Source organism: Dromiciops gliroides, chromosome 4, assembly GCF_019393635.1.
Source record: "Dromiciops gliroides isolate mDroGli1 chromosome 4, mDroGli1.pri, whole genome shotgun sequence".
Classification (NCBI taxonomy): domain Eukaryota; kingdom Metazoa; phylum Chordata; class Mammalia; order Microbiotheria; family Microbiotheriidae; genus Dromiciops; species Dromiciops gliroides.
In genome coordinates this window covers 349,604,280-349,617,727 of record NC_057864.1, presented here as the reverse complement: position 1 = coordinate 349,617,727, position 13,448 = coordinate 349,604,280, and the positions used below count along the sequence as shown (strand labels likewise).

The 13,448-nt window shown below is 36.7% G+C and overlaps 1 protein-coding gene across 1 annotated transcript in view; it reads left to right on the top strand.

Moving 5' to 3' along the window:
* The window catches only part of ROS1 (ROS proto-oncogene 1, receptor tyrosine kinase), a 140,589-nt gene that overhangs the window by 29,956 nt on the left and 97,185 nt on the right, over positions 1–13,448 (top strand). The window contains 5 exon segments of the mRNA XM_044003473.1: positions 407–517; positions 1,701–1,717; positions 1,719–1,765; positions 4,251–4,327; positions 8,896–9,059. Coding sequence (XP_043859408.1) covers positions 407–517; positions 1,701–1,717; positions 1,719–1,765; positions 4,251–4,327; positions 8,896–9,059 — 416 coding nt within the window.

Below are 13,448 nucleotides of genomic sequence, written 5' to 3'. Positions count from 1 at the left end.
TCCTATGATTTCACTGATACAGAGAACTTCTGATGAACAAACATGACATACTCTACTAAATAAAACCAGGTGTTGGTATGCTACATTTTAGAAATTGTATGGGGCACTCACTGGGCTTCTAGTTCTTGTTTTACAGGAGAGGGAACAGGGTCACAGAGGGGTTAAGTGATTTCACCAAATCCACATAGACAGTATGTGTCAGAGGCTGGACTCAATATGGTATAAAATCCCATTCACACTGTTGATTGAACTTTCTGCAATATATATTTTTAAAATTTCAGTCTTTCCTCCCTTTAGAAAAGAATGTTTGGTATTAGTTGAGAGAAAGAATTGGTGTAGTAGGTAGAATTACTGTGAATAGGATATACATTCTGTATTCATTTCTTTCAAACTTTTTTCTAACCAGTCAAAGAGCCACAATTTATTACATCTGTGAAAGAGAATGGACTTAGGAGTCAGCTATTAAATAGCTTTGGCCCAGAAGAATCCTTGACTTCCAATATGAGGAATGTGTCAGGTGAACACTATCTCCTGTTCTGGGAAGTGTTTCTATTCTGTTATGTTCCCTAATCTGGCAATAAATCAAAAGGATAGAACATTTTATTATTAGGTCAAGAAAAAGGAAAACATTTTGTGGTTAAATGGTATATATGTCAGTGAATGACATTGTTAAATAGTTAGTAATGCTCAAACAGGGAAACCCTTTATTATCCCACAGTGTCCTGAGTTGATTTTGACATATTCATTTTTTTAAGCTTTAATTTGATTTCTTTGTACATTCATTTCTGGCTTTATAGTTTGTCTGACTCCTCAATGGGAGCACTGTGTCCATGCAGTTGATTTCCTGTTAATCTTTCCTGTGAGATTTGGACAAAATCTAAAATTTTAGTATGAAAATTATGGGCTGGCTATAAGGAAGTTAGTTGTTCATAGCTAGTGTTATGGGCAGGATTTGAATCCAATTCTTCCTTATTCCTAGTAAAGCATTCCATCCTCTACATAGCCCTCATAAGGGATAAACTTTTGGGGAGTTAATCTGAAATTTTTTAAATTAGGGAAAAAACCTCAAACCCTGATTTTTTGACTTACTTCATAGGGTCATTTAAGTCTCTGTTAAGTTGGGTATGATGATACATGTTTGTAACTCCTGCTACTGGGGAAGCCTGAGACTGCTGGATCAGTTGAGTTCAGGAGTTCCAAGTTGTAGTAGGGCTGAAGCAAACTGAGTTGTGTGTGCTAAGTCCCTACTTATACGATGAGGCCCCAGGATCAAAGGGCCATCAAGCTGCCTAAGGAGGAATGAACCAGCTAAGTTAGAAGAATGGAGCTGGTTAATGTTTCCATGCATACAGGTCATGGGATTGAGTGGACACTGAATTTCCATCCTGAGAAAAAGGAGACCCAGTCTCAAAACAACAACAAAAACCAACCACAAACTCCTCTCCCCATACTATTTTTTTTTTGCAGGGGAATGGGAGTTAAGTGACTTGCTAAGGGTCACACAGGTAGTAAGTGTCAAGAGTCTGAGGCTGGATTTGAACTCAGGTCCTCCTGAATCCAGGGCTGCTGCTTTGTCAACTGTGCCACCTAGATGCCCCTACCCATACTATCTTAAGATTTAAATGGAATGATTTCTATAGGCTTCATTTATATTGGTGTACATGAGAAATAATTGCTCTTTACCACTTCTTGTTTTTGAGACACAAACTGGTATAACAAACAGCCTCTACGAAAGCAACATTCAAGGACATGTTTATATGTTGTTGTTAAAGAGAAGAATGAAAGTCTCCTAGAATTAGCACTTCTTTAGAATTGTAGGAGCCAGGGCACTGGTGTCTAAGTGGTTGCTTCACTATCTCTACTGGGCTAGACAAAAATGGTAAGCTAACAGAATGTGGATTAACTAGAATAATGTTGGCAAAGAATATTATACCTATGAACACGTGCTATTTCTTTCTTTACTTTGTAACCAAAAAAAACACCTGTATTTAGTTTCTGAAAATGTGTTTTTTAAAAGTCTACTGACTATCAATCATTACCATTTTCTAATTTTTTTTTGGTGAGGCAATTGGGGTTAAGTGACTTGCCCAGGTCACACAGCTAGTAAGTGTCAAGGGTCTGAGGCCAGATTTGAACTCAGGTCCTCCTGAATCCAGGGCTGGTGCTCTATCCACTGTGCCACCTAGCTGCCCCCATTACTATTTTCTATTAAGAATTTATTTATATAATTTAACGGAAATAGATATTATGAATGATTTATGTACTAAGTTATTAAATTACAGATGCTGAAGATTAAAAGTAAGACCAGGAAAAGTCTCAGAGAGTTCAGTGATATTAATATGCAAACTCCTTTGATAGTTTTGGATGAATTTTAATGCAGTGTTGATAACACACTGAGGTGCTACAGGAAGAAATCTAAATTATTGGGGAAAACAGAGTTCTTAATAGAATAGTAATGGATTTGGAGAAGAAGACTGGGATTTAAATCCCGGTGACCTTGGACAAATTACTCCCTCTCTCAGACTCAGTTTCTTCACCTGTAAAATAAGGAGTTTGGCATTTTTCCAATTGAAAAGCCTATGAACAGAAGATAGATCTTTCTGGGATATTCAAACTAGAGTCCTTTTCAACACAAAAATGGCAACTCTCACTAATTAATCAATTTCCTTATTCATTCTTTCATCTAGCTTTAGAGCCATCTCCTTTATTCTCTGTGAGTGGTGACTAAGACTAGAAATAGGATTTAAATGTCTAGGAACAGAAAGGTAGCTATTGGTGAGTTTTCTTCTTGCCTCTTCATTTGGGCAAAACATTTACTTCTGAGCCCATTTCTCCATCTCTTAAATAGGTTGCCCTGAGGAACTATGAACATTCATTAATTTATGTAGTTTTTGAAAATGCACTCTCAGCCTTAGGGCCTCTGGGACTACTGTTTAAAATGTTATACAATTATAATTATTCCAGAAGAGCAAAAGATGTTCTACTCTATCAACACAGGAGACTGTAGGCTTGGGGAAGGGAACCTGAAAAGATGACTTATAGTATATCCTGAAGTCATCAAATCCAAGCTTTAATAGATGTTGGGAAGATTCTATACAGAATCAATAAACAGGTATTTATTGATCATCTACTATGTGCCACATGGAGGCAGCTAGGTTGCTCAGTAGATAGAGCACTGGGCCTGGAGTCAGGGAGACCTGAGTTCAAATCCAGTCTCAAACACTTACTAGCTGTGTGACCCTGGGAAAGTCACTTAACCTGTTTGCCTTAATTGACCGGAAAAGGAAATGGCAAACCACTCCGGTATCTTTGCCAAGAAAATCCCATTGACTGTATTATGTCTATGGTCCATGAGGTCCTGAAGAGTTGGACATGACTGAACAATAACAAAATGCCACACACTATGCCAGTCAAATGCCAGGTATAAGAGCTTCTTATGTGAAACTCCTTTGATTGAATCTATAGCAGCATCCTAGTTGATTTTCACTGTAACTTTATAAAAAGAAAAAAAAAACCTTTCTAAGTTGTGCAGCATGGCACAATGCACTGAGGATAAACCTTAAAAGTTTTAAGTCTTTAGTTAGCTGTGTGACATGGGAAAGCCATTTATCCTATCAGTGTCCCAGGGAATTCTCTGATGCTATAAATTATAGTTGAATCATTTGTTTGCACTGATGGAAAGAATTCCCATATGAAAGAAATCATAGGTCACTTTGTAGAATAACTTGAGCTTATTAACTAGATTATAATAATGAAAATATTAATTAGATAATTTGATACTTTGTATTATATAACCTCAGTATACTATCTTCTGTGCAATTCTGTCATGGGTTTTAGAACTTGGTGGGATCTCTATGCTGTCTTCTCTTGGGTACCTAGCTTCCTTATCATTTTGCCAATTGCACCAAGCCAAGCCTCAGCTTTGGATCTTTCCTACCTTTTGCCCCTTTCACTCCTATACACTTGGTGTTGAAGGAAGATGGAAAAAGCCACACAATTGTTCTGATCGGATTCTCTACAAATTTGTATTACACAACCTCAACTGGCCCTTTGCTGTTGCTAGTTCTACTATACCTTCCTCATCAACTCACTATCCCACTCTCAAGAAAGCTCTTCTAAACCTTTCCATCCCTTCTCAAACCTCCTATGGCTCCTCAGCCACTTCAGCTGAGAACCTTGCCTCATAGTTTACAAAAAAAATGTGAGAATTTTACATTCTCCATGAGCTCCTTCTTCTCACCTCTTCTTAGCTCATATCAGATGCCTTCTGCTACTATTTCCTCCTTCATCTATGTCTCATGCAAAGAAGTGGTCTTAAGGTATGGCGGTGAGCTATCTCAATGAGTTTGTGTTTCTTAATAACAGTTACATGGTATGTTCGTATCCTTGGTTGTAATTTGGGTGTGGGGTAAAGTACCATTTTTTTTTGCTGATTTAAAATAATGAATTTGTGAAGGTAAGTACAACCAATTGTGAAACCTATGGCTAGAGAATGGTTTCTTGAGCTCCTAAATAGGATTTTGTTTGATCCTGAAAAACCCTGCTTCCCGGCATCCTGGAATTAGAAAGGCCATTTCAGTCCCATTCTTCATTTTGAACTATCTCCCTGTATCCAATATGCTGCCAGGGCCTGTCAATTTCACCTTTGAATTTCACCACTCTCAAACATACCCCCTTCTCTCCTCTGATACTGCCACCATGCTGGTGCAGACCCTGGGTCAGCCTATCTCAAGTCTTTTCCTACTTCAATCTATCCTCCATTCAGCCACTAAAGTGATTTTCCTAAAACTCAGGTCTGATCATGTCATCCTCCTATTTAATAAACTCCAGTGACTTTTTTTTTTGTTTTGTTTTTTAGTGAGGCAATTGGGGTTAAGTGACTTGCCCAGGGTCACACAGCTAGAACGTGTCAAGTGTCTGAGACCGGATTTGAACTCAGGTCCTCCTGACTCCAGGGCCGGTGCTCTATCCACTGTGCCACCTAGCTGCCCCTTCCAGTGACTTTTATACCCATCATTCTACCATAATTGTTATCTTCAAGGTAACCAATGAACGGAATGTAAAAACATTTATTAAAATGCTTATTGTGTGCCAGGCACTGTGCTAATTGCTAGAAATACAAATACAAACATGCAAGGTTATCCCTGCCCTCAAGAAGCTTATATTTTATCAAGGGAAGACAATACATACAGGGGAATGGTGGCCAGTGAGGAATGTTTTGGCATTGATAATATGATCATTATTCTCAGACATAGATTAGGAAAGTAACATAGGGGTAGGGGAGGCAAGGCACAAAAACGTTCAAGAAATATCTTGGTCAGTCTTGATAACTATGGTGAATGTTCAATTAGAAGCACTATGTCCTAAGGCAGTTGCTTAAAGTGACAGTTTCCAGGTAGAGATTAGAACCCAGGAGCATGCAATGATGAAGATGACTGGGAACAATGGTTATATTGGAGTTACTAGTTGACCTATTTCTAAAGTTGTGAAATCTAGTACCTTTTGCTAATCCTCTTCCTTGATATTTCTGCAGCATCTGACACTGCTACCTAACTCCTTTTTGGTATTCTCTTTGATTTCCATGATATTGTGCTGATTTTCCCACCTCTTTGGCTGATCTTTCTTGCTTTTCTTTTTTTTTTTTCAGTGGTTCTTCCTCATTCTACTTCATAAGTTTGGGTGTCTTTAAAGGCTCTATTATTGGTCTTCAGATCTTTTTCCACTCTCTTACTTGTCAGTCTCACCTACTTCCATGGCTTTTATTATCACTCCTATTTGGACCATTACCAGATCTATTTCATAGGCCCCAATTTCTTCTCTGAGCTCCACCCCTAGATTTCCAAGTACTCATTTAAATTCATTATGCCTAAACTCATAGTTTCACCTACCCCTATCCCCAAATCTGTCCTTCCTCCTAACTTCCCTATTTAAATTAATTCAATGGCATCACTCTTCTCCCAGTTGCCATGACTGAAACCTTAGTTATCCTTGACCTTTTCCTCTCTCTTACTCTCTGCAATTGAATACAAAGTCCTGTCAATTCTTTTTTTTTTTTTTTTTTGGCGAGGCAATTGGGGTTAAGTGACTTGCCCAGGGTCACACAGCTAGTAAGTATTAAGTGTCTGAGGCCAGATTTGAACTCAGGTACTCCTGACTCCAGGGCCGGTGCTCTATCCACTGTACCACCTAGCTGCCCCAAGTCCTGTCAATTCTACTCGCAAAATATCTCTCATATCTTTTTCTATTTTGTCATTCTCACTTATATTGCCCTAGTTGAGAGTCTTATTACCTCTCAGATTATTGTAATAATCTATACAAGTCTATTGACTCTTCTAATCCTTTACACTGCTAACAAACCAAATGCACAGATCTTACTTTTCTACTCAAATGCCCTCAGTGATTCTCCTTTGTTTACTAAGACACAATTCTTTTTTTCCCATGTAAATATTTTATTATTTTCCAGTTACATTTAGAGATAATTCTCAACATTTGTTTTTATAAGATTTCTAGTTTCAAATTTTTCTCCATCCCTTCCCTCCCTCCCCCCTCCCCAAGACAGTAAGTAATCTGATATAGATTATATATGTACAATCACATTAAACATACTTCTGCATTAGTCATGTAATGAGGAAGAATCAGAGCAAAAAGGAAAAACCTCAAAAAAGAAAAACAACAACAAAAACAATAGAAATAATATGGTTCTATCTGCATCCAGATTCAACAGTTCTTTTTTTCCCTGGATTTGGAGAGCATTTTCCATCATGAGTCCTTTGGAACTATCTTGGACCATTGTATTCCTGAGAAGAATCAAGTATATCACAGTTGATCAACACACAATGTTGTTGATACTATGTACAATGTTCTCCTGGTTCTTCTCATCTCACTCATCATCAGTTCATGCAAGTCCTTCCAGGTTTTTCTGAAATCTGCCTGCTCATCATTTCTTATAGCACAATAGTATTCCATTACATTCATATACCACAACTTGTTCAGACATTCCCCAATTGATGGGCATTCCCTCAATTTCCAATTCCTTGTCACCACAAAAAGAGCAGCTATAAATATTTTTGTACATGTGGGTCCTTTTGCCTTTTTTATGATCTCTTTGGGGAAAAGACCTAATAGTGGTATTGCTGGGTCAAAGGGTATGCAAAGCTTTATAGCCCTTTGGGCATAGTTCCAAACTGCTCTCCAGAATGGTTGGATCAGTTCACAGCTCCACCAGCAATGCATTAATGTTTCAATTTTTCCACAGCTTCTCTAACATTTATTATTTTCCTTTTTTGTCATATTAGCCAGATAAGACACAAATTATTAACCTGCTGTTCAAGAGCCTTCTCAATCCATAATCTACAATCTCTAACCTATCTTTCTATAATTATTTTACACTTCTGCTATACACACAGTCTACATTCCATTCCAATCTTTTTCTGCCCTCCTCTTCCTTAGTTCATACATACACACAGTCACTCATACTTAGAATGGATTTCCCTCATATTCCTGCCTTGCAAATCACCCCTTCTCTCTCCATAGATATAGATACAGATATAAAACCAAACTTTAAACAATACATATGCTCACACACATATATCTTTCTTTTTTGAAGTTTGGTTCCACTTTATAAAATACATAGCTTAAAGGCATGTGACAGTCACCATTCAAGACAAAAACACCTGCTAGATTAAATATTTTTAGGTATTTTATTACAACAGAAAGAAAAATTGGTAAACTTGGCCTAAGGAATTGAAACAAGGTAATGCATGACATTCACATTTGATGTTTTTGAAGATTTTAGAAAACTTATTCCAGTTCTTACAGAGTTCTTACAAAGTCCTTTTATTTCAAGGTTTAGCTTAGGTGCCACCTCTTTCATGAACCAAAGTCTTCCCTGGGTCCTATCAACTAGAAGTGATCTCTTCTTCCTTGATTTCAAATTGTTCTTACCTCTCATACATTTAACCACATCCTGATTTGTTTTTGTTATTCATGTAGATATCTCTTCCTTTTAGACTCTAAGTTCATTGAGGGCACAGATCATTGCTATTTCTGATCTTTGTATCCCTTAGGATCCTGCATACAGAAGACATACTGACTGTTGGTCAAGGTTGAGTATAAGATACTATATTTGGTTTCCTGTAGTAATTTCTATGTCTAATTCTGACCATGTACAAACTTCTCTGAGAAACCTTTCCTATTCTTCCTGTTAACTTCCCACCCTCCTTTTCCCTCTTCATCTTTTTTTTCCTTCCTCATTTTTTCTCTTCCTCTCCCCCATACCAATATGGTAAACATGTGTTCTTGGGGCATATATGTGGGGTTGGAATCATGGTTGTGATAAAGGGAACAAGTTCAAGAGTTTTGAGGGAGAATCCTTCCAAGTCCTGTTCACTTTTTTTTTCTCAATTCTATCTTTGCTTTGGATGTTAATCATTATAAAGATGTACACATCTTTCTTGGGTACAGGGGCATATTCATTCTTTTTTTTTTTTTTTTGGTGAGGCAATTGGGGTTAAGTGACTTGTCCAGGGTCACACAGCTAGTAAGTGTTAAGTGTCTGAGGTCGGATTTGAACTCAGGTACTCCTGACTCCAGGGCTGGTGCTCTATCCACTGCACCACCTAGCTGCCCCGGAATATTCATTCTTACACAACATGTGCTTAATTCTTGAGTGAATATCTAGAAGCTCCCAGCATTCTTCCCTATTTGGCAAGTATGCTCAGAATGGAGGATGTGTAGGGATATATGTAGAGATGTTCTGGGTGGGTGGATGGGGGCAAACTACTTCAACATTATCTAAAACAAACTACTCAGAAAAATAATGCTACTTCAAGTTCTTTAACATTTACTGACCACCCTGTATAATTTTCCAGACACAGAGATGATCTATGCAAACAGAAGACATAGAAATTGTGACTTTTGTCAAAGCTTCAGTCAATGACATGATGGTAGATTCTGTCAGTGGATTTATTTATTGGATCATAACATATTCCTTGAAGAGCACCAGACTGAATGGAGAGTTCCCTTATATTACTGGTACATTCATGTTTTTCTGGAAAAAGGTGGCTGCTTAATAAGAAAATAACCTCTGTGGGAAACAGAATAAACATATATTTCCTCTGAAATCCCTGAACAGTGCCTCCCTTCACTTGTGATAATGTAATCATTGTTTACTGTAAAGAGGAACATCCTGCTAAGAACAAATGACACAACTTTTAAACCTCAATCTGATTTCCTATTCCTTGGTCATCTTCTCTTTGTTTTCCAATTTTGGCCTAGAGATTGTTTTGGAGGTCACAAATATCTTGAGTCTGTGCCTCTCATCACTCACAGATTTAATAAATTGTAAGAACACTTTAGCTGTATCATCACAAAGTTTGGGATCAGGAACAGATTTGTCTCATAGAAAGAATTGCATAAAATGCATTTCTTTTTTAATTGGAAAATGCTTAATATAGCATAAGGATCATTCAGTCTTTAAACATTTGATAGAATTCCCTTATGAATCCATCCAATCCTGGTGGGGAGGGGTTGCCCAGATCTGGGACTCCATTAACATAAGAAATTTTAGAGGTACATCTTCAACCCAGGTCTTCCTGATTCCAAGGCTAGCTTATGTCTCTCATTTTTTTTATGTCTCCCATTTTACGTGAAAGTTTGTTAACAGCTCTGTTCAATTTTTCTTTCTCATACATATTTATTAGTTATTGATTTCCTTTTTTTCCCTTTTGAGTATTTTATACGTTTTTAAATATCCATCCATTTCTTTTATTTTCTCAGTTTTGTTGATTTACATAGGAGGGGCATAGAGATAAGGATGGAATGGACCTGGGATTTCACTATTTTATGGAACCTCTGGGTGAGGAAACCAATTTAAAGTTTTAGAGAGTTGCCTAGAATTCTAAAAAGTTAAGTAACTTGTTCGGGATTATAATTTTTTTTTCAGGACACTGAGGGTTAAGTGACTTGCCCAGGGTCACACAGCTATTAAGTGTTAAGTGTTTGGGGTCAGATTTGAACTCCGGTCCTCCTGAATCCAGGACTGGTACTTCATCCACTGTGCCACCTAGCTGCCCCTGGGATTATATATGTTTTAAGAGGAGAGCTGAACCAAGGTCTTCTTGGCTTTGAGGCCATCTCTCTATTCCCTGAAACATGCTGCCTTTTCTACATATCATACATAATAGTCTCTTATAATTTCTTTATTTTTCCTCCATTCATTGTGATATACTCCTTATTTTTTTCCTTTGGTTATTTATTTTTCCCTTCTATACTATTGAATATATTTTTCTAGTAATTTGTTAATTTTACTGGTCTTGGAAAAAACAGCTCTTGATTTTATTCATTTACTCAGTTGTTTTCTATTTCTCCCTTAATTCTGATAATCTTATATTGTGTTCTTGGTTTTAGTATGCTAATTCTCTCTCTCTCTCTCTCTCTCTCTCTCTCTCTCTCTCTCTCTCTCTCTCTTGCTGCCAATTCAACTCAAGTTTATCTTTTTTTTTTTTTGTGGGGCAATGAGGGTTAAGTGACTTGCCCAGGGTCATACAGCTAGTAAGTGTCAAGTGTCTGAGGTCAAATTTGAACTCAGGTCTTCCTGAATCCAGAGCCAGCGCTTTATCCACTGCACCACATAGCTGTCCCTCAAGTTTGTCTATTGTTCTGGAAAGGCATGTCCAATTCAGCTAAAGAATTAACCTTGGAATAAAGTTCAGTTTCCTTTGATTTTCAATACATCATATTCCATCTATTTCTGCTGTGCTCTATCTTGCATAAAAAATCCTGTGCAATTCAAATTGGTGTTGTTTTATCTGAGTCCTTGTAAAACCAATTTTTTGTCATTGAACCTTTGAAATTTACCATTATCACCATTAATTCTTTCTAGTGTCCTGTATTTAGTCTGCCTATTATCTTCTGATATTTCTGGAAATTTTTCTTCAATGATTCCTGGAATATGCTAGTCCAGATATGTATTTTTTTCTTTTTGGGGGAAGTCAAATAGCTCTTAGGGTATTACTCAGCACCATCTTTCTCCTCTTTTGTGATTACTGTTGTTTGGGAAATAGGCTTCTTCCAGTTCAGTTGCCCTTTGATCTACTTTTTTTTTTTTTTTTAGTGAGGCAATTGGGGTTAAATGACTTGCCCAGGGTCACACAGCTAGTGTTAAATGTCTGAGGCCAGATTCAAACTCAGGTATTCCTGAATCCAGGGCCGGTGCTCTATCCACTACGTCATCTAGCTGCCCCCCTTTGATCTACTTTTGCTTAGCCATTGACACTATTTATTCTTCCAGGAGAATAATTACCCTTTTATGGCTCTCTTCCATGGATATATCCATGCTGTTAACTTTTTGTTATTTTTTTTCTTCTTACTGAGTCAGATTGAAAAGAAATAACTAATATCTCCTTTTCCTTTATTTTCTTTAGTTATAGTTATAATTGAAATTTTTTTGGTAGTATAGTTAACATTGATTATGAGGTCACTGTTTTGGTTAATAATTTATTTCCTTTCTCGTATCCTCTTTGAAATTCATTTTAATCCATAATATTTATTCAGTGTATTGGATCATGTTTCTGCTTAATATGAAACATTTAATATATTTCACTTATCTGTAAATTTTACTCATTCCCCAAAGATGACTGATAAATGAAATACTGCTCTGTTTTTAAATTATTTATAATATATTTCAAAGAATATATGAGTGAAGTTTATCTTTTCTACAGACTTTGGATACAAAATGCTCAAGAATGTATTTTTCTCAAATAAATAATATAGATTCAACTTAACAAATTTTAAAAACAAACAAATAAAATAAAATAATTAAAATATTAGAAAATAAAGAAATAAATGAAAACATAAATAAGTAAATAAGACACAAAAGCAAGAGGGAAATGATACTGTTGCTACATTCTGCCCTGGAAGCTACATATTGTGTATTATTCAGATCACCGCATTTTAGAAGGGACATTGACAAGCTTGAGGGATAGTGACTGGAATGATGGGAGATCTGAAGCCCTGCAAGTGAAGATTACTTGAATAAAAGGACCATACTTCCTGGAAAAGAGTTGTTATGTTGATGAGCAATTAGACAAACTGGAATTTTTTCTTAAATATCTTGCATATTTTCCAGCTTTCTTAAAGTAGAGTGTTCTAAATATTTTGTTTGAATGATTCAGTTTTAATTATGAGCACAAACTGAATTGTGCTCTAATATGGAGATGGAAATTACCATTAGGTTCTTATATTAAGAGCTTCAGCCAACTATGTTGAAGAGCCAGGAAGTCAGAACATTCCATGATTTCATGACTTTCATTAAAATGACTGTTTGTGGGGCAGCTAGATGGCGAAGTGGATAGAGCACCGGCCCTGGAGTCAGGAGTACCTGAGTTCAAATCTGGCTTCAGACACTTAACACTTACTAGCTGTGTGACCCTGGGCAAGTCACTTAACCCCAATTGCCTCACTCAAAAATAAAAAAAACCCAAAAAAACAAAAAAATGACTTTGTGGATCAAACTAGACCAGAGGATGATAGATTTAGAGAACATTTTTCATTCCCTTCATTATACAGGTGAGGAAGCTGAGACCCATAGAGGGAAAATGACCATACAGAGAATAAATGGTAGAGCCGGGATTTAAACCGCTAATTTTGTATTCCACATTCAGCACTCCTTCCACACATATGTAGAGCCACATTCAAATGCACCTTACACAAAGGCATGTGACCACATATGTACTAGAAAAACATTTGTTCAGAAATACATAGACACTGTGTGTTCACTGTAGAATAATATTCATAGACTTGTTCATAGAATCATAGATTTAGAGGTGGAAGGGACATTTAAACAATCTAGTCTAACTTCCTCTTTTTTTTTTGATGAGGAAACTGAGGTCCAAAGACTTGTCTAAAGTCACACAGGTAGTAAATAACAGAGGCAATATTTGAACTCAGACCTCCTGACTTTTCTGCATACCTCATGTTCACATACACATGACATCTAGATATATTCATATGACCACCTTACTGAAGATGTAATGTTGAACCTTTTAAAAAATCTTCTTTCTTGCTTTCCTATATTAAGAATAGGACATCTAAGCTCTACACATTTCTTGGTTGTGAAATTAGCATTTTGTGGAAACTACTAGTTTCTTAATTACAGTTATCCCTGCCACAACATGACTTTCCCCATCACACTTTCAATATATCCCTGGTCAGCATAAGCAATTAAATGGAATTTTTTTTTTTGGAGTTTTGTTGAAGCTTCAGATGACATATGAAGGCCAGCAGGTGACAGAGCCTATGACCAAATACTTAACCCCAATTTTATAATAAGGTACTGTAAACACCCCATAGAAGAAAAAGAAAAACTTCAGACTTCTTCTCTGGTATGAAGCAAGGGCCAAAGAATTTTATGTGGATTTTCCAGATTGGGGTAGAGGTACTAATTTCCA